Here is a 21,226-nt window from a genome sequence, read left to right on the forward strand (position 1 = left end):
TTTAAGGGTAGTGTAAACGGGGTAATAGTATGCTCTCGCTATGAGGACTAATGTCTTATGTTTTTCTTCAGTGACATCGTCGTTCAGATCGTGGATGCCAGGAATCCTCTGCTGTTCAGATGTGCCGACCTGGTAAGGCCTCTTTTAATCCACATCGTGTTAGATCGATATAGAACGGAATCGCACCATTCTGATCACAGGGCTGTAATACTGTTCTACTTTGCCAACAGGAGGCATATGTGAAAGAGGTGTCGCCAGAAAAGGTAAACATGCTGCTGGTGAACAAGGCAGACCTTTTGACCCGGGAGCAGCGGAAGGCCTGGGCAAAGTATTTTGAGAAGGAGGGACTCAGGGCTGTTTTCTGGTCTGCCTTGGCTGAAAGTAACAGGCTGGATGCAGAGGAAAAGGTGAGGGGAAATTACTTAAATAAAGTTGAATACTTTTGGTCTGCTTTGATATGGATGTTGGTTGTATTCCACACATTGATAGGTTTGAGCTGGTTCTGGGGAGGGTAAATCTGTCTTTTTCTTGTTCTCTTTAAACTCAGTAGCTTGACCATGAGTTCTTTCTCTCAGGGCATGGAAGTTGATGATCCAGAAAGTGTAGAGAGTGATTCAGAGGGAGGTGATTCTCCACACAGTGCAGACGTGAACAAAAAGGAAGAGCGAGAAGAAGAACAGAGTGTTGAAGAAGAGCTGGATGACAACATAACCCTTGATGAAGAGGACTGGCAGACCTGCTCAGAGGGCGAGGAGGAAGCTGAAGGAGGATCCTCTGGTGATTCCTTCCACAACTCCAGCCGACTGCAACACAAAGATGAGCTCTTGGAAATATTTAAAGCGACACACAAAGGTTCCAAGTGTAAAGAAGGACAGCTGACAGTAGGACTGGTGGGTGAAACTCTGACTTTGGTTTTAGGAAGAGAATATATTTTTCCTTTTGGGTTGATGTGTTTCTTTACTTAGAGTGTAAATTGTGCCTTTAAAATATTTGGAGCCTTTATTTTATTGCGCATGAAAGCATCTGTGAAATAGATTAAATAAGTTAGTGTTTTGTTCAAAAGGTTGGGTACCCTAATGTTGGAAAGAGCTCCACCATCAACACTATTTTGAGGAACAAAAAGGTGTCGGTTTCAGCCACACCAGGACACACTAAGCACTTTCAGGTATGGATCTAATCCTTAATCAAACTCCTTTCATATGCATTCTGTCAGAAGCTAAAGTTAGACCATTTCAATCTCTTCTCAGACTCTTTATGTGGAGCCAGGTCTTTGTCTGTGTGACTGCCCCGGCCTGGTGATGCCCTCGTTTGTTTCTACCAAAGCTGAGATGATCTGCTCTGGGATTCTGCCCATTGACCAGATGAGGGATCATGTACCTGCAGCGTCCCTGATATCCTTTCCTGAATGATTTTATGTTGCTGTTGAGTCTAATTGAGCTGTTCGTTTAGACCTTAATGGATTTGTCACATATGTCAGACAATCCCTCGACATGTGTTAGAATGTACCTATGGCATCAACATCATTAGACCACGAGAAGACGAAGACCCCGACAGGCCCCCCACCTCTGAGGAGTTACTGACCGCATATGGATGTAAGATCATCACATGTTTCATGCTTTTCTGTAGGAAATAAAAAAAATGATTTTACAGAGTTATTCTTTATTATTTTTGCAGATATGAGAGGTTTTATGACCGCCCACGGCCAGCCGGATCAGCCCAGGTCAGCTAGGTACATCCTCAAGGATTATGTCAATGTGAGTTTTACTGTTTGTTGAATTTAAGAAAGTTCATTTAAATGCACTTACAGGAATCAGATTCTAGGATGATGCATTAAACTGTTAAAACAAAAATGACAGACCATGCCATGGGTAAGAGTGCACTTCTATCCACTAGAGGCAATAGACCTGTAACTTCCAAGTTTAGCCCCCTAAAGGCTACTGCCAACATTAAATAGTCTCCCTCCATGTTTTGGAATCTGATATCAATTTGATTATCAGACTGAAGAATCATGGAGTTGCTTAGCAACAACACTTGTTTATTTGGGATTTTAGTTATCCATTGGTTAATGAATCTAAAGTTGATTGATCTTTGATTAATGCTTATTTGATAAACGTCCATTTTCTTAAAAGCTGTTTTGTCTTGTATCAAGAGAATCTTTCCTAAACATGAAGTTTTAATAACAGTTTTATTTAACTTTTTACATTCCAACTGCAGCTGTTGCGAGTGATCTAATCGGTTGCTTTATATCTAAACTACAAATGCAACAGCCAGAGAAAATAGATGTACGGTAGGTCACGATGATGAAACTTGGCTTTTTAAATGATTTTCACACAGCATCAAAATGTTTGACTGTATCTCATCCACATGCTAATCGTGATTTAAATTTGCTCAACATGCTGATCATTTTATGACTATTTGATTTCAATGTGGACACTTGCCTGTCAAAAGCTTACTGTGATTTCCTTCTTGTATAAAGCTGTTTGATTTGGCAAGAGGAATAAAAAAAGGTGTGCTAGACCCGACTGGATGGACCAGCAGTCCTGCTATTTGCTCAGCTGTAGTAGGAGAATAGAGATGCGTTGACAGATTAACTAGTCTACTGTGAACAAGGTTTTGAAGAGGTTTGCTGGCTGAGTCTGTGCATCTTTTTCTATGCTTTTCAGTGAAACCTGGAAAGTCAGAATCAATGTGTGCTGCAAAGCAAGGCTAATTAGGGCAAAACAGCAAGCAAAAAACTGATGGCTACTGACTTTATGCACAATCTATCATTGCACTCCTTCTAGAGTCTGCATATATGCATATATTTTAGTTTTGCTTTTACTTATCAATTTATTTTTTAATCTTTACTCCTTAAAGTACAACTCACTCTGCGCAAAAAGCAAAAACATAACCCCAACCCCAGACAAAAAGTGGAAAAAAAGCCATCATAGTTGTTGGTGCCAAGAGACCCAGAGGGACAGGGCAAATGCGGCGTTCCATCAAAGTTCCTGTTTGAAATGTACCATGATCGCCACACCATGAAAGAGATAGAAATATATTTTATAAATATGTATTTTTGCTATTCTTTTTTGGTTATTCTACATTTTCCCACTATTTATTTATCCTCTCTAAAATTATGTTACTAAGGGCACACACCCCTTTAACCCATCCAGCAGCTGAAACTATTTAATTTCCCCCTGTGGGGAAGATAAAGTTGATTTTATCTCCATATTTATATATGTTTATATAAATAGTTGGTTATAGTTGTTTATGTGCTTAATTATCACAGTGTTTATGTGGTGGTCTTCTCTGCTTGTGATACTCTTAGATTTTCTAAAAGTTCTCCTTGCTGATCTTTCTGATATATTTGTCTTACCTTAGGGGGGAAAAATGTAAGATTTTTCTTACAATTACGTCATTAAAGCTACTTTTGGTTTTAGTGTTCTCTGTAAATAAAAGCTCTGGCCCTCATGAAGATAAAAGTCTTACTTGGCGGGAATCAGAACAACTTATTGTTTTTCTAAGTTCCTCTTTTTACCCGCAGGTACTTTATATTAAAAATGTATTTTCCTTTTTTTGTCCTCAATAATTTCTGAAACACCCTGCTGTTCCTGTCTGTTTACTCCCTACAGGGCAAGCTTCTGTACTGCCATCCTCCTCCACACATTAATCCTGAAGACTTTCAGCCTCGGCACAGCAAATTCCAGAAAAGAGACTCTGAAAATGGGGACATCTCCGCAGTAACAAACAGACCACAGAAAATCAAGAGGATTGAAAATGTTGTTGATAAAAACTTCTTCCATCAGGTAAGAATAAATGCTCTGATCATTAGCACCAATAATCTGTTTGAGGAAAAACGTTTTCTACCTTTGATGGGCTCTTCCTTGTAGGATAATGTCCGGGCACTCACAAAAGGAGTCAAAACCATCATGGGCTACAAACCAGGAAGTGGACCAGTTGGACCAGTCAGCTCCCAATCAGAGGCAACGGGAGAAAAGCCCTGGAAAAAACACAGCAACAGAAACAAGAAGGAGAAACTCCGGCGGGTTACAAAGCATCTGGACGCGTGATGATTGTCTGGACTTTGCTTTTAACCATCTGATTTCAAATGGAATAAAGTAAAATATGAATAATCTCTTAAGGTCTCTGATGTAGATGCACAGATGCCTCTCATCTGCGAATATGGATGAGGTCTTGATCTGAGCTGCTTAATATTATATTCAGATAGAAATGGTTGAAATCATTTATGACTTGGACTGTGTTGTTGATTGGAGTTGAAGCACCAAATATTTAGAATATTTTCATGTCGCTTGCATATATCCTTTTTTTTTTTTTTTACATAATTAGGAAAGGTTCCCTTTGACCTGCAGTGTCTTCTCACGACACGACTGAAGTGCACGTCCAGTGTAACACTGTTGTCAGTGACTTCCATAACTATGGTGCAAAAACAGGCAGTGACTGCTAAAGAAAAATGTGTCTGTCAATATTTTGCAGCAGACTGCAACGTCTGGAGTGGAGGCTCGATGAGAACACCATTTTAGCTCAATTCACTGCTTTTTTTTAAAGATTTATTGGAATCTGATTACGTAAGGTATATATTTTTCAGTGCTGAAATTAAAACAGATGTGACAACATAAATTTATTTTGTTCAGATTTATTGTTTGAAGACCGTGATTTTGCTTTCATTTAAACCAAGCCTTGGTTCCTGGTCCAGCTGAACCAAGGCAGTAATGGAGGATTTGATTCTGTTTTTTGTCACACAACAGGATTCAGTTAGTGAAGATACAGAGGAAAAAAAAATGCAGAAAATTTGATTGATCTCCCTGCAAAGGCAGCGGTTTAATGATAAAACGAAATCACTGCCATTTCAGACTATACTAACAGCATAAAGAAAATATCAAATAGATTAGGATGCACCTGCTGCTTCCATAAAAGGCAGAGTCAAAAACAATGTTTCTTTGAATAACTTATGTTGAAGAGGTGATCATGTTGGGAATTGCTGCATCCCTAAATCAATTAGTCCAACCTCTCAAACGTGACCTGAGTAAACTGATGACAGCATGTGACCAAAACACTTAGTTATCCTTGTTCACAAAAGAAAAGAAAAAAAAACCAGAGTGATGTGTTTTGTTTTGTTTTTTTTTCTTACTCTAGAATGGTGCACCCATCAATCCAGTCCTTTTTCTCTTTTGGATTTGCACCCACCAATTTTCTTTTAAGTTAATAATCCAACTTCTCTCAATACTTAGTCTCCTTAGATAATAAGCTAGATTTTGACTTCTTGTTTCAGTTGTTCGCTTTTGGTCCCATATTTGGGTCACTTCCACACGCAAAAAAACTACTTTCTAAAAACATTCTATTTGTGATACTTTGGAAAAGATTAAATCCATTTCCAGGAGATGCATACATGGTCATTAAAGTAATGACATTTCTGTCTATTTTCCCCCTTATCAGTATGAATCATCCATATTTATTGGGGATGCATGATCTTATCAGCATGTCAATATTAGCTGTAAAACTTCATAACTGATATAAAAGGTACTTTTTTGTGACAAATGATTGAGGATCATATTTGCATCGCCAGTGGGTCATGCTGCATGAGTCTGCCAGAAAAGGGATGTAAAGAAGTGGAAAAAAAAAATTATTTTAAGTTTCAGAAACAGGTAAGTGAACTGCTGTTTGCCATGACTGTACGGTGTCAGTGATGTGGCAATAACACTTCAAACACCATTAATGATTGCAAGAGCCACTATCTCAACAGTTGGGATTAATTCCTGTTGGCCAGGAAGGAAAACAGGAAAGTGGTTGCTGACAATAAAACCAATTCTCACCAGCGGTCTCTTGTTCAAGCCTTGGAAAAGGGGAAACATAGATTCATGACAAACTGAGTGCAAAATGAAATCACATCACAATGTTTATTAAAAAAAACATCTCTTGAACCCACATGTTAAGCAGACTAATAAATTTCACAGCAGCTTTTCCAAATATCTGTTTTATTTAGGATCCTTATTTTATATCCTTTTGAACCTCAAACCCAAATTATTTCATAAAAACTTTCAGAGTCAGAATTATCAGCACCCCTAATGCTAATGGTCAATTGCATATCCCCTTTGCTGAATAACAGCATCTAATGATTTTTTGTAGATTGTAACTGTGACACATTTTAGAGGAATCCCAGCCCACCTTTCCTTAAAAAAACAATTTCAAGCTCTTGCAGATTTAATTGGGTTCTAGAATGGACCCTGGTCATTGGTGTACCACTCAGGTTTTCAATGGGACCCAAGTCGGGGCTTTGTGCTCACCATTTAATAACTTTACTTCGGTTTTCTGCAGGTGGCTCTTAACCAGAGGGGTATTTCATAAATCTCATTCAGAAAAGTCAGACTTGGAAGCTTCCACTGGTACATTGCACATAAGCAAAACAGTAAACATTTTAGGAAGTTATCAGGTCTCAGGAAATCAGTTAAAGGTCTTAGGGCCCAATAAATGATGGATTTTTTTTTTTTTTACAATGGAAAACTTTTTTTCTTTTAAATAATATTTTTAGGGCTTTAAATTCCCACTGTCTTAATCATATTTTGGGCCGAAAATGTGAACTGTGTAACTTCAAAATATTTGGGAACAAACAACAGATCAACCAACATAGTGCCTGTTTGGTTTTTGTTTTTTTGTATTGAAAGTCAATTAATAAAGGTTTACAAAATAAAGTATTGTTGTTTAATCTGTCCAAATAGTGGGAAAGCAGCTTCCCAGATTTTGTTGGCTGTTTGAGAAATTGTGTACAGAAAGCTACATCCATTTACATCCTTTGCATCAAGTGAGGACTTAAGTCCCCCCGTCCTTAAACCTTAGTGATGCCTCTGCTCTAATCTAAACCCATTGCCTGTGGTTCTGCTTCTATGTCTAGTGCTGGTGCTCTGTGGCAGCACAACCCCTGCTACTAATAGTCCCTCTGAATGTCTATGACCAAGCTCACTGTCCCTGCAGATGCAAACCACACATTGCAGATTTTCATTTCACAAGTTGCCTTTCCCTTACAGTTAAGCAGTACTTTGTGTTGTTCTGTAAAAAACAAATTTAGAAATTACTCTGATATGAGCCCAGTTTCTTGATCGTGGGACTGTTTGTGAAATCAGGAATGTAAACATCTCACCATTCCTCCTTTCATCCACAAGCACCTTGTGTTTCAAAAACTGATTTTCTTCTTTTTGTCTTTATTATTTTTGAAACATTTTGCTCCTGTTGATGTTTCCAACTCTCATATCAGGGCAAGCTTCTGTACTGCCATCCTCCTCCACACCTGATGACTTTCAGCCTCGGCACATCTTAGATATGAGAGGTGAAAAGCTGGGACACCTCTGCAGCAACACACAGACCACATAAAATCATGAGGGTTGAAAATTTGGTTGATAAAGTTTCCCATCTGGTAAAAAAATAAAATAATAAAATATTATTTGCTAGTTCTGTGATAACCTCTGATATGAAGCGCTCTGTTTGACTTTTCCTTGTATGATAATATCCAGTTGATAGTGATGTAGAATGTAATTTTCTTTGTATAACCACATAAATCTTCCATGTTCACTCTCAAACCTGACAAGTTAACTTAATTAAAATTATTTGTTATGAAATTATAGTTATGAAACTCAAATTATTTTAGTGTTTTTAATCAATTAATTGGAGTCTAAGAACATAAAGCAATTATTATACGGTAACTCTAATGGATGACGTCTATTTACGCATTTTATTTGGTATGAGTTAACTTAAACCATTTATTTTATACTAAAATGCTGGATTTATTCTTTTTTTTTTTAAGTGTGATATGTTCATATTCAAATAGAATTCAATTGTTATTTTCTAAATAACTTAAAACTGTAGCATATTTACTCAGTCCAGCTGGGAAACTGATTGCACAAAAAGTTTAAGTCGTGTTAATGCAACAAAAATGTTAGATTTTTTTCCCCTTTTTTTTTTTAATTAATTTCGACAACAGAAAAAAACTAAATCAAAAAAGTATTGCTTCTGACATCCATTATGGTCTTAAAATTCACTTTCAAAGAAACAAAAAGACATCAGAAAACCTGACATACACTTTTACAGTGAACTGAAAACGTGCAAATGATTATACAGAAATACCTCATGTATGATAACTGATATAAATAAATTATCTAATTTAAAATCTTTTTTTTTATTCCAAATATATGCTTTTTTTATTTAATTTGTCATAAAATTCACTGAATTTCTTTATTTTTTGTCAATTATGTCATGGTTCAGGCTTTAAAGGTGTAAAGGTAGATTAAGCACCAAACATGTGCTACCAGTTTTTGTAATCTATCGTCTATCTTTAAGTTTTTTTTTTATTTTTCTGTAAAAAAAAAACATCCCTTTTTAATGTATTGGGGAAAACGCATGTCATTGTCTATAGACTGACATCAAACCGCTGCTTTAAAATAAATAATAAAAAAAGTTTTAAATGCATTTTAAACTCAATATTCTCTGAAAAGGCCAATAACTGCTAGAGAGCTGCATTAGTTTCTAGTCAAACGATTAATCTTCTTTGCTTTTCCGGTAATTGGTTCAGATCCTTAATGAGCAGGTGCGTCACAGGTAACCAGCCCTTCCTCAGGTTCCTCCTGCTGCCTGTTAGTGGAGCGTCTCAGTTGCATGGAGAAGGGCGACAGTTCGCAGACTGCGGAGCAGTTTGCAGGGAAAATGGATGAAGGTGTTTCGATCACCGATGATCAGCTCAGAGGAAGCTCCGATCACTTCCTCTCCAGCCTCGGTGCTTTCTGGCTTCATTCCGTCGCCACCTGTTTGTCTCCAGACGCGCACAAACCGTGCGTCCCCGCTGCTCTCACCCTGCTCTCTGCCCTCCTGCTGCTGCTCTCCTCTCTCCTGTAAGTCTACACCCCGGGGATTTAAAGGGGAGCCAATCTGCCAATAACCCCACACCTCTCTGTTTCAGGGTCGCGTGCCAGAGTTGTAAATCAAGAGGGGAAAACTCACCTGAAACCATCATGGTATTCTACTGCTTTCTGGGTAACCTGTGCAACACTGTGGGAGCAGTTCTGTCCAGGCAGCTGCACATACAGGTAACATAGTTTTAGATTAAAACACATGATCCATGCATGATTTTAATCTGGATTAAATTATATATGTCCTTAGATTTTTATGGGGGCTTTTGCTGCTGTGAAGGATGCTGTGCACTGCATCCTGTGCTGCCTTCCAGTGTTCCTGTGCTGGAGCTCCCAAACACGTAGGTCAAGATAAAGCTCCATCTTTTCCAAGCATTATGACCTGATAACGGTATGCAAAATAAAATTGTGCCTTCATAGCTCAGGATGTGTAAAGTAGGCCAGGCTGTGTAGGGAAAAGCTGAAAGGAAACGTTATCTGTTAACTTCTTGATAAACACACAAATGAATGGATCATCTGTGTCCTGGTGTTCTCCTGCAGAGCGGAGGCTGAGGGCGATGAAGAAGCGCAGGAGACAGCAAATCTTTGCTGTAGGTGTGCTGATGGTGGTTGCTGGAGGGTTTCTGAGGTCCAGAGTTGATGATCCTCCAGCGCTCAGGCCTGTTGGTGGAAGGAGGCTAATGCACAGCTTCATGCAGCTCTCAAGTTGGAACCCTATAATGGTGAAGTTGTAGAGATGGATGTCTGTGATGGTTTGTGCAATCTAACAAGGAAACGCTCAACACGCAGGGGCAGACGGTTGTTTTTCTTGTTGCATTCTGAGTAGTGGACACTTACAGAAAAGAAAACCTGGATGGACAACAGAAGAAAAACTTTGGTGAACAGTATCAGTAGTATAGAATGCAGTTGTTATGCAATGCGCACCAAACATAATTAGAAACCTTGATCTTTGTTCCCATTTTCTGCTTTAAAAATTATAAACTCCTAAGGATTAACTTTTGTTTTCTGTGGTAAGAAAAAAAAATAGCACAAATGGAAGGAAAGTAATTTACATTCAAAAACAAAAAAAAATATGTTAAATACTCAAGTAAAAACCATGCTGTGTATGTGTATTACCCCAATATGTCAAAAACATTATCTCACCATGATGGAGCCACTTCCATGTTATTTGTTAGGGATGATGTGTTAAGGCTGGTTTATGCTTCACTCTGTGATGCATCAAACATAAACAAACTTTAGTGAAATAAGGTGCTTTTGGTCTCGTTTGACCAAAGCACCTTTTTCACCTTATTGTTTAGTCACCACATGAATCGTGGCATATTGCAAAGTGGATTTCTTTCTGCAATTGTTCAGTAATTCAAATTCTTCCCTAAAGGCCCAATTTCTAGAGTTAACATACGTTCTTCTGTCAGCAGATTGTACCACCTGTAGCTCCTCCGCCTAAAAGCTGTTCTCTATCTTCATATTTTATTTCTAAAACTGTTTGGAAAAAGAAAGTTTGCACCAATTTGAATTGTGTCGTGTGATATATAAAATCCAAAATAAACACATTGGAGTTTTTGGTTTACATAGAATAGAATGGAAGAGAATAGAACAGAACATCCCTATATTGTCCCACAATGGGGAAAATTGTGGTGTTACAGCAGCAAAATCATTACAGCAAAATTTTTCACACAAATGTGGACCTTAAAAAGTGTCTTAAAATAATAGAATAAGTGACAGAGTTGAAAAAATAAACAAATACTGTACTGTACAGGATTTTGTACAATATAAATCCTATATTTATATTTATTTATATTTATATTTATACACAACTTTTTACAGTCCCTAACTATTACTTTTTGCGTGTACATACACTTGTAATAATATTTATATCCTGTATAGCACTTCTGGATGGATGCAAACCACATTTCGTTGCTTTGTACTGGTGACAGTGCAAAGACAATAAAGTTGAATTTTATTCTATTCTGTGCAAATGGAGAATAATCAGTATGCAGCTGTTGATATTTTTAAATTGGTGGATATGTAAAAATGGCAGCAACCCCATAAATAGATGTACAAAATAACATCAGCTTGTTATTTAAGTGACTAAGTAGAAAGCTGTGCAAAAATCAGCATGAATGTAACAACTTATTAAGGTCGTTGAGAACCGTGATGGTTATCAAGTCTTGCAGCTGCTGGGAGGAAGGATCTGTGATAACGTTCCCTGGAGCATTTAGGGTGCAGCAGTAACGTAAAATCAAGGAAAACACAAGTAAAGAGCTGATACATATTAGGAGAGATGCACCAACTTTTCACCATGAGGTACTCTTTGGGCAAAAGACCTTGATTTAAAATATTTTGTCTAATTAAAATATGTTATTTATGTTTTTTTATGAGACTAAGTTGATGAAATGGGAACTATTCTATTTTTGTGATTGATTGCATGTCAAAAACTAAATTCAAAGCTCGATTCAAATACAAACCTTTTATTCCATCTTTGGAGTTGAAAAGCATTTTATTTGTAGTTTCAATAGGTAATATTTTTCCTCTTTCCAAAGGACAACAAAGAAATTCTTGGTTACATCCTGGGTCTGCTGGCCTGTATCATTGCCTGGACCTCCAGGCTCCCTACACTCTGTACAGAAGTAAGTGACAACCCCACTGGTACCAGAGTATATTCTAGAGAATTTTGTTTTTATTAATTATTTTGGTGCAAAAATGTTTTTGTTTCCATTAGAGGAACGGACAGAAGGTTACTCAGATGTCCGTTTTCTCTGAACTTCTTTCCTCCATATCTGGTGCCCTCTATGCTGCAGCCATCCTCCTCTATGATATACGGTTCGTATTTCTCATCAGAGTTATGCCGTGGCTGCTGTCGTCCATTGGCTGTGCCATCCTGGACCTGCTGGTATCCTTCTGCACAATTGTCTGAAACCCATTTGTAATTTTGTTCATTTTTTGATAATATATTTTTCAGTTCTATGCCTAAACTATGACTATGACTAAAAACAGGACTACATAGTGGATGGGATTGTTTCATCATGGCACAAACTAAAGCTGTCTGATCCCTAAGAATTAATGAAACAAACTAAATAACCATGTGGTTAACTTTTGTTCATAAATTTTGTTTATTGTACAGTTGTGGAATAAGGATTTGTATGCATTTGCTGTGATATGTTTGCTTTTAACTCAGAATTGTCAGATTGTAGTCATGCATCAGTTCAAGACCGGAACCAGACAGAAGATGTTGAAACTATCACCTGACACGGAGAGACTGTTAGGCTTGCACCCTGAACATACTTCTGGCACAAAGCAGCAAAAAAAGCAGCAGAAACCATCACAGACAAAAGTAAGTTAAAAAAAATTTCAGCTTTTTATTGTCATTACGCTGCCACAAGTACAGAGCAATGAAATAAACTCTCTGCATTTAACCCATCTCTTTGGGGAGCAGTGGGCCGCCATTGTGCGGCGCCCGGGGAGCAGTGTGGGGTTAAGGGGCTTTGCTCAGGGACCCAGAGTGGCAGTCTGTGGGAGTGGGCCTCGAACTCAGAACCTCTAGATTCCAAGTGCAATGCCCTAATCCCCCCTAATATCTGCAATTCCTTAACCTGCCGCTCTTTTTTTACTATTAGGTTTCCCTTTATCGGTTTAACGGGGTTCGAGGGTACAGTTTTTGAGGGGTATAAAATCCTATTTTTTCAACTTCCTCTCTCTCCAAAAAGGAATGGGTCAGACTCATTTATGTTTTCTTGATCAAAATGCCTGATTGTGAGTCAGCCTGTGCAAATATCAGGCACAGTTTTGAGCATAAAGCAAGCTTTATAAATAAAAATATAAATATAATATAAAGACTTCAGAGCATTTAAATGCATTCCTGTCAAATTAGGTTTCGTCGCATAAAGTAAATGAGAGAGTGGATGCATACATTTAACATTTTCTAAATTCCTGTAAATATATACACATAGTAAAGGTTATTGTTCTGTTGTTTGTATGAAACCTGTGCTGTTAATTCTTTACATGTCTTTTGGAAAATATTAAAGTTTTTAATCTTTTCAAAAAGACAAGGAACATTCAGAAGCTGATGGAGATGGGCCAGTATATGGATGTCAGTGGTCAGCAGACAACAAAGGTAAATATTCCATTAATACAGAGTTAAGAGCCTTAAATCTAACCTGAAATCCTTGTTACTGTGTGTTTTTGCTTTAAATTTCCTCAGGTTCTTTCCCTTAAAGAAGTGACTTTGTCTAAAGACGGGTCAGATGGCAGACTTCCTCACAAGATGATGCGAGTGGTCAGAGCTGGTGGCCTTTCCTCCTCTGATACATCCTATAGCTCCTCATCAGACAGCACTGATCTGGAGGTGGGTGGGATTTCTTAACAAAAATAAGCTGTATGACGTGATCAATCAAAGCTGGCATTCAAGACATCATTCTGTGCCCTCATTGTGTATAACTGAGCCAGCAAGATGCCTTTGCAGATGTCTGGCAACAATGAAAATACCCATGAAACCTTTCCACAACTCATCATGGTAGAACCATGAACAGTGTTTTTATTTATTTATTTTATTTTTCTTTGGGTGGGGGGGTTATGATAGACCAACACAAAGTATTTAACATATTGTGAAATAAGAAAAGCATGAGTGTTCTTCAGCATTTTTCTTCAGTGTGTTGTGGTTTAGTATTTCTCTAAAATTCACCCCAATTGGATCCTTAAGGGTCCATTTCTACCAGATTCTCACATCTAGTGACTGGATATTGTGCCTTTTTATCTATCAGAAAACAGAGAATTACCTCAAAATTCAATTCAGTCTTATGACTGAACTGAGAAGGAGCAGGAATGCAGCTAACCATTGTGGTACAATGGGTCTGGGAGACTGAAGTGGATGCTAAAGCTTTTAGTTTTTTATTTTTTAACCATTTTTTTTCTTTCTTTTTTTTATTAAATTATCACCCCCATAAGTCTAATTTTGTAATCCAGTCTGCAGCAGCCGATCCACATGATGCTTCCACCATCATGTCCTCCCATTGGATACTGTCCAGGGCTTGGTGCACTGCAAAGCACAATCCAAACAGGACTTCTAATTTAAACTTCTTTCTTCTTAGTGCTGTTTTCACACTACCGTTTAATTTTATGTTTAAAACATTTTGAAAAACTATGTGACCTTTTCTGTCTACCTCTTAGTTATGTACATTTTTGTGCTAACATTGAGCTTAACATGACAAATCTGAAACATGGATGCGGCATAAATACTTTTAGGAGTTGCCATATATCAAAACATCACATTTATTCAAACGCTGTCATAATGCGCACTTCTTACAAGGTGCCACAAGGTGGTGGTAGCCTGTGGAAATTAGAAATAAAGTCCGGATTGCACCTGAATATAATTGGAAATAATTGTCAGACTGCTAATGATACTGTTATTTCACCTAAGTTGAATTTGAATGGTGTCTCAACCTTACCGCCTTAAGGAAGTAAAAGGTCCAACTTTGATTTTGGTTGGATTTGACCAAATATTTTACCCTTTGAACAATTAGATTTTCTTCTAGATCAGGTTTTTAGTTTCCTAATTATTTTCTTTAGAAAGCATCTGCATTTTTATAAAAAAAAAAAAAAAAGACATTTCTTTTCAGAGTTTCAGACTAAGCGATGACTGTGTATCACTCGTGCTCTGTTTAACATGTGACTTTAGGGGAAGTAAGTCAGAAGGCAGTCATTAAAGGTTCTGGTAAGCAGACCTTGGTCAGCATGTTAAAACCTAGAACACTATTGAGGGATCTGTGCATGTGTTCAAAAAGCAGAGCAGGGTTTTAACTGTTCACTGCAGAAAACCATTATGCAATGAAACTACAACTCTGCTGAGCACTGCTAAGAAAAAAAAAAACACCCCTGTGTCAAATGGCTGACAATATATTTCTGCTCATATTTTGTTGAAATTGCATGACTATATATATATATATATATATATATATATATATATATATAATGTGTATGTATGTATATGTATGTGTTTTAATTTGCTGTCTAAACAGAAACCACCCAAAGTACATTCAAAGACTTCATCTCCTCCTCTTTAAAACTTGCAGTCACTTGTTAAGCTTAACAGAAGCTGTTTATTTACTAACATAATGTAGAGCAGGTTTCCATAACTCTATGACTTCTTCCAATGTTTAACCCTCTGCCAAATGAACTGGAATAGGATACTGTTTAGTTTCAACATTATGCACAATTTCAGCCCAAAAGAAGTGGCTATTTATTTTTGCATTTTCCAGCTTTTTTTCAGCTGCCAGCAGCATGAAATTGTTTAATGTCCTGAATGTTTCTGAGATTTCTGCAGAGTGTTGCGTCTTGGCGGGAGTGAGGCTGAAGGCCTCAGCGATGGGTGGAATTGTTTGAGATCTGCTTTGTGGTCCAATTGTTCTGCTGTAACAAATCTTTGATTAAAGACCACCACAGGGCTGGGTCTGTCTGCTTAGGAAGTGGTGCAGAATGGTTGGCTTGTCTATAGGGGGCCAGTGTTACCCCCCTGCTATTTTTGGAGATGTTTATGGTCTCTTGTCTGATGCCTGCATGCCGGGAATTTAACAGTGTTGGAACAATACTTAACCTCCAGTGTTGTAGGTGTTCACCTAATGCTTCATGATAATAAAAGCATTAGTTAAAGTTTATTTTTAAAAGTAGCTGAGATTCCAGATCATTTTCAGATATTTTCTGAAAGTTTTTAACCAAAGATTATTTTAGGTTTTACTACCTTCAGACTATGAAATGCCATGTCCTTTCCTATGCCTTCTCCAAAAGCTGAAGAGATTGTATTGATTTTATGATGAGAGAGAAAAGTTCAATTAATAGTTTGAGTGTCACTATATTTTTTTTTCTCTTTTTTTTTTTTTTCTTGTTTTGTAACGGAGATCTTTATGCAATATGTTTCCAGCTGCTTTCAAGCTTTACCATAGAAAGTAAAATGCTTCAGGTTCTGTAAGTTCTGGGTTTGGCTGTTGCTAGGAAACCAGCATTTACCTATCTGCATTATGTCAGGTGCAAGATTTGTTCACAAGACACGAGGTTGAGTTTTTGTCTGCTTCTCAAGCCTCCAGTTTGATGGAAGAAACCTTTAAATGCTTTAACATACTGATACATTCTCCCAGATTTCCATTAAGGTTTAAGCTTTTGCTACATGCCTCCCCATTAACTGAGAGGTTTTTTCTTCTGCCTTTTAGCAAGACCTCATCAGTTCCATTTTGACTTCAAATGAAAGAAAGACATGGAACATGAACAGGTTTATGGATTCTCTTGACTAACCTGCACAAAGTCCTCACCTGAACCTGATAAACATCTCATGGATAATTAGAGCAGAGGCTGCCTTCATGTCCAACATCAGTGTCTGACCTCACCAATGCAAGATGGACCCTAGAAATTATGGAAGGTTCAAAATCAGCGTAAATAATAATCCTAAACCTTGAGGAAAGCCTTCTCTGAAAGGCTGATGCTGTTTATAATAAAATATCTATTAAAAATTGAATATTCATTAAGTTCAAATGTCCATGGCAACAGATAATTAAACCCTTTTTTACAATATAGTGTATTTGAAGATGAAGCACTAATGTTTTTAAGTCACAACCATTCAGGAATTCAACCATGCTGAAGATGTGATAACTCTTTAAAAAGTATGATTATAATTATAATTCTTTTTCTATGTTTTAGATTGCTTATAATTCCAACTGAAAGGGAAATATCAAGCTATAGTTACTAAAATTGAAATACAAGATTGAAAAAAATGTAACAAATTAACTTTTAGCATTGTTCCTGCGTAGTTGAAGAGCTACAATATTCCTAAATGAATGTAGAGTTTTAATTATTCCTCTTCAATGGGTAGACAATAGTTTTTTTTTTTTTTCATGAAAAGTAGACAAAATCATTTAAGATTTTCCTTGAGCCTTAATAAATATTTAATAAAACCATTCCTCACAAAATGGATAGGCAGGTTACAAAGGGCAAGGATGGTGCAAAATTGTTCTGTCACTACTTATGTAAGGACATATTTCTAAACGAAGGATTGACGTGTTATTGTCAAACTGTCCGACTAGAACTGCTGTTACTTATTACACTGCATTGTAACCCGGAGGAACATTGCATAACACAACCTTCCTCCTGTAATTCTGTTTTTCCAGTGGGACTTTGAAGCTGCAGTTACACAGTGGAGTAAACCAGCCTCGAAACCTCAGAAAGGGAACGAGTTCACTCTGCAAGACTGGCCTACAAACCCGAAGCCTTTCAGTGTCTGCGTTTGCTCCATGGCTGGACTTCCACAGAAGAGTCTGTGTTCTGCGAAGGAAAGCGGCTCTGCTATGAGCTGAGCTTCTCTACAAACACATCTGGTGTAATCTGCTTGGCATGAATAAAACCAAAAGCAAATGTTGATTATCTGTGATTTTATTGCAGTTTATGGTTCACAACATAACACAAAGTTACCTCAGATGACCTGTTTGAGATCAGTTGTAGTGCCACATCATAAGTTTTTTTTTTTTTTTTTTTTTTAAGTTCAGCTCATCATTAACCCTCTCATGCATGAACTATGATAAACTCGCAATGTTATCACTTAGTGTGTTCATACCTCCTTGGGAATGGAAAACACTTTTATTCTATAAAGAAATATTCTACTCCACTTATGTGTACTTTTTGCATTTTATACTCTAAAAAAATTAAAGTATTTGCATAGATATAGTTGTAATTTACTTTTTAGGTTGTAACATGGTATTCTATTGGAACAGTGGTTCCTCTACCCCCCTGTAGAAACTGAAGTAGCAGAGGTGAATGGGATTTTTCTGTATGGGATGATGCAATAGCTTCCACTAGAATGGACAATATGCATAAATGCCCAAAATTGAAGGCGCATATATATATATATATATATATAAAGAAAGAAACACTTTTAAACAGCTGTACACTGTAGTGATCACGATGCATGAAAGGGTTAAAATATCATGAAAACTTCAAATTCAGCAGAGGAATCCTAAAAGTGAAAGTTGTTTGGAATATTGTACAGTGATTCGTTTCAGACATGTTTACCCTACTTTGATGGTTATTGTAGAAAAGATTATATATAAATCAATTTTATTCATTTAGCAAATAATGCAAGAAAATGTTAATAGGATTTTTGATACAGAATGTGATCTGGAAGATAGCTGACCTGTTTTGGCCCTAAATTCTGCAGGGAGGATGTAGCTGATGTGTTTTGTCATAAAGTTTAAAAAAGCAAAATTAAATATGAAAAGTCGCTAAATCTAAAAGAGATTTATAACTAAAATGTTAAATTTGAATAATATGTAATTCTTATAACTGAATTACCGGAAGAAACTTAACAATTTCCTCTTTTTTGAGACATACATGCAGTGGTAAATGCCGCCACTCTTTAGCTCCTGAGAACTTCAATCTCTTTTTGAAGGATTACATTGAACAACACCCTAATAAACAATTTCTCTCCCTCCTACCGCAGTCTAAGGTTATTCGGTCACATCCTGTATTTTGCCACTGGTCGTGGATTATCAGCGCTGGACTAGGAAAAGGGTCAGAGGAGCAGATAAGGACCAGACTGGATGGCCAGAGCTTATTCATCCTCGCTATTTTTTATCAGGCCTCAGCCTTTCAGTTGGCTCAGAGCCTTTATGTACAAGATGAGAACAACGTAATCTGTCTTTTTTTTTTTTACTGGGGAAATTTAAAGAGCTGATAACTAAACAATACAGAGAAAAGAGAGGAACCACATAGAACCCCTCCCTGTTTCATTTTTGACAGTAACTCATCTGTTTGAGGGAAAATAACTTGGAAACAGCTAATAACAAAGCAACTGCTGATATCAGCATTAGATGCTATATTAACCTAAAGCCTTCCTCTGCACAGACACATGACCCAGAGGATCAGCAGGATAAAAAAAAACAACAAAAATCTTTAATATTCTTGAAAGACTTTAAAATATTCCACCTTGCTTAGAAATCCGCTTAGGACTTAAATAGAATTTTTTCTGAATAATCTTAAATGCATCAGAAATTAAACTGGACCTCAAACCAGTCAGATTCCAGTGTCCAAAATGAAGTTGACATTGCTCAATCCCTGGGCCTCATATCTGATGCGCCCAAAGCAAAATATTCTGTTTGGGAAAAAGTGGGGAAGCGTCTGGATTAGCACACTGAAAGCAGCAGCGGGGAGCTGGCCTCTCTGTTTGCCTTGGCTCGTGCGTCACTGTTCATCCAACTGAGGAGGACGAGGAAGATGCAGGAACGATTTGAACCTTCCGGACATTTTGTTGTAAGTGTGGGAGATAGGGTGCTGGGAAGAAGTTCGTAGCCCACATAATTGGAGAAAAAAAAATCAATCAGAAACCAAGCACTCGTGAATCAGTAATTAACTGTTGTTGAATAACTTACGGTTATGTAACAGTAAGTGGAAAGGAACACTTCTCAGAATTTACTTTCAAAGATTAAAATATGTTAAAGTTCAACTTTAGAAGCTTTGGCAATTTTTTGTCATTTGAAATGTTTCTATCTTGATCCATTTATATGAAATAAAAGTTTTATCCCAGCATTGAATTCTACATCTTTAGAGGTAAAAAAAAAAAAAAAAGAAAAGTAGGTTCAAATGTATTTAGCTCCCTTATGTCTGATGCCTCCAAATGGAATTCAGTGCAGCCAGCTGGCTTCAGAAGTCACCTTATTAGTAAATTGCATCCTCCTGAGTGTAATTTAGTCAAAAAAGAGCATTAAGGATTTGTTCAAGAATTGCTGTAAATACTCGGTATTAAAAAGAGAAAAATCCAAGAAGCCTTGTGTAGCTCTGCAGCTCAGGGGTAAGAAGCTGTTAATAGGATTGCTGCTAGTCTTAGACTCTGCATATATAGTCTTTATGGAAAAATAGCATGAAATCAAGGGACCAAATCTGTGGTAGAGGCTTCTATGGACAGACGAAAGCAATTTTAATCTAATATCAGAAGTAGCACTGTACATGATTCAAGGCCCAATGTCAACATAAGACCTGGTGGTCTATTCATGCTTTGGGGATGCTCTTCTTTAGCATGAATTGGAAAGTTCATCTCATTTGTAGGAGGCTGAATGGAGCAACAACCTAAAAAAAATCTTTAGTTTGAGGATCACCCCCGTTTCATTACATATATTGTCAGAGGTACATGGTTAAGGACAATGGCTGACAGATTTAAACATGTTTAAACAGAAAAACACTGCAAACAAAAAATGCTGCGATCAAAATAGAAGCAAAAATTACAATCAACGAATCAAATGCAAACAAAAAAGGTGCAACCACAAACAAAATCTGCTAAGCAAAAACAATATTCCACAATCACTGAAAGAAAATGATGCAAATAGTACAAAAAACAGACTAGCTACTTATAAATATGTACTATCCATAACTGTGGATAAGTATTTTTCTCTTTATATCTTCATCCAACTTTTTTTTTTTTATCCACGTTAAAGCTTAACTTTGTGTTTGGAGGGTCTGGATCTGTACAGAGGTTTTGTGATCGCAGCATTTTTTGTATGCGGCTGTAGCCTTTTTTTGTTTGCATTTATTTTGTTGATGGTAGTTTTTTACTTGTCTTTTTAATAACTGCAGCATTTTGTTTTGTTTGCAGCATTTTTCTGTTGCTTGTTTTGTTTTTGCATGTTTTATACTGCATCATATGCATGTTTGCAGCTTATTTTGCCTTTTTCTGTGCGTTTACACCCGTTTGCAGAACGTTTCTTTTTGTGTGCAGTTTTTCTTTTTTTCATGCATGCGCGATTTGGAGATGGCGTCACATGTTTTTTGCAGCTTGTTCCATCATTTGTTGTCAGTTTGCACCTGTCGGCCACCATAGGTTAATATTAATCCATATTTATGTATTAGAGTAGCCTAGTCAAAGTTATATCCTAAAACAAGATTAGAAAATTGAGCATGCTCACCCCTAATAGAGAAATGCTGCAGCAGAAAAATTTTATTCAGTAACAAAAAAAAATTGCAAGCCACACCTTTCAGATTTATTATTGTAAACTTATCTTGAATCCACTTATAATGTTCCTTACATTTCCACAGCCACTGCATAGTAAATTATTATCTTAGATAGGCATAATATAATTCTGAATTTCTCTTGGGATTTTTTGTGCATGCATTGCTTCTGCATGCAAGGCACCATTACTTCAGGCTCAACATCAGGTATAGTTTCTGACAGTCCTTATGATCTGCTGCAGTGACACATGTGAGTGAATGAGCCCCCTGTTTTGACTGTAACAATATTTACTTTGGGCTGTTGATTGCGTGGTTATCCGTGATGTCAGGAAACGTCACTTCCTGCAGTCACACAGCCAGTTCAG

The 21,226-nt window shown here is 37.1% G+C and overlaps 2 protein-coding genes across 2 annotated transcripts in view; both read left to right on the forward strand.

Moving 5' to 3' along the window:
* lsg1 (large 60S subunit nuclear export GTPase 1) overlaps positions 1-4,607 on the forward strand; it is a 13,047-nt gene extending 8,440 nt beyond the window's left edge. Inside the window, exons 6-14 of the mRNA XM_015396256.1 lie at positions 72-132; positions 231-407; positions 576-890; positions 1,064-1,165; positions 1,248-1,391; positions 1,469-1,592; positions 1,675-1,754; positions 3,612-3,785; positions 3,870-4,607. Coding sequence (XP_015251742.1) covers positions 72-132; positions 231-407; positions 576-890; positions 1,064-1,165; positions 1,248-1,391; positions 1,469-1,592; positions 1,675-1,754; positions 3,612-3,785; positions 3,870-4,049 — 1,357 coding nt within the window. The 3' untranslated portion in view covers positions 4,050-4,607. The remainder of the gene's footprint in view (positions 1-71; positions 133-230; positions 408-575; positions 891-1,063; positions 1,166-1,247; positions 1,392-1,468; positions 1,593-1,674; positions 1,755-3,611; positions 3,786-3,869) is intronic.
* Positions 4,608-8,660: 4,053 nt separating this feature from the next.
* On the forward strand, positions 8,661-17,271 carry tmem44 (transmembrane protein 44). The gene is made up of 10 exons (XM_015396260.1): positions 8,661-8,873; positions 8,942-9,068; positions 9,142-9,232; positions 9,432-9,613; positions 11,432-11,518; positions 11,611-11,781; positions 12,076-12,222; positions 12,934-13,002; positions 13,090-13,233; positions 17,039-17,271. Exons 1-10 carry the CDS (start codon positions 8,689-8,691, stop codon positions 17,222-17,224), a joined length of 1,389 nt encoding a protein of 462 aa, XP_015251746.1. The 5' UTR covers positions 8,661-8,688; the 3' UTR covers positions 17,225-17,271.
* The last annotated feature ends 3,955 nt before the right edge of the window (positions 17,272-21,226 follow it).

This window comes from Cyprinodon variegatus, unplaced genomic scaffold, assembly GCF_000732505.1.
Source record: "Cyprinodon variegatus isolate N-32 unplaced genomic scaffold, C_variegatus-1.0 Scaffold786, whole genome shotgun sequence".
NCBI classification, from domain to species: Eukaryota; Metazoa; Chordata; class Actinopteri; order Cyprinodontiformes; family Cyprinodontidae; genus Cyprinodon; species Cyprinodon variegatus.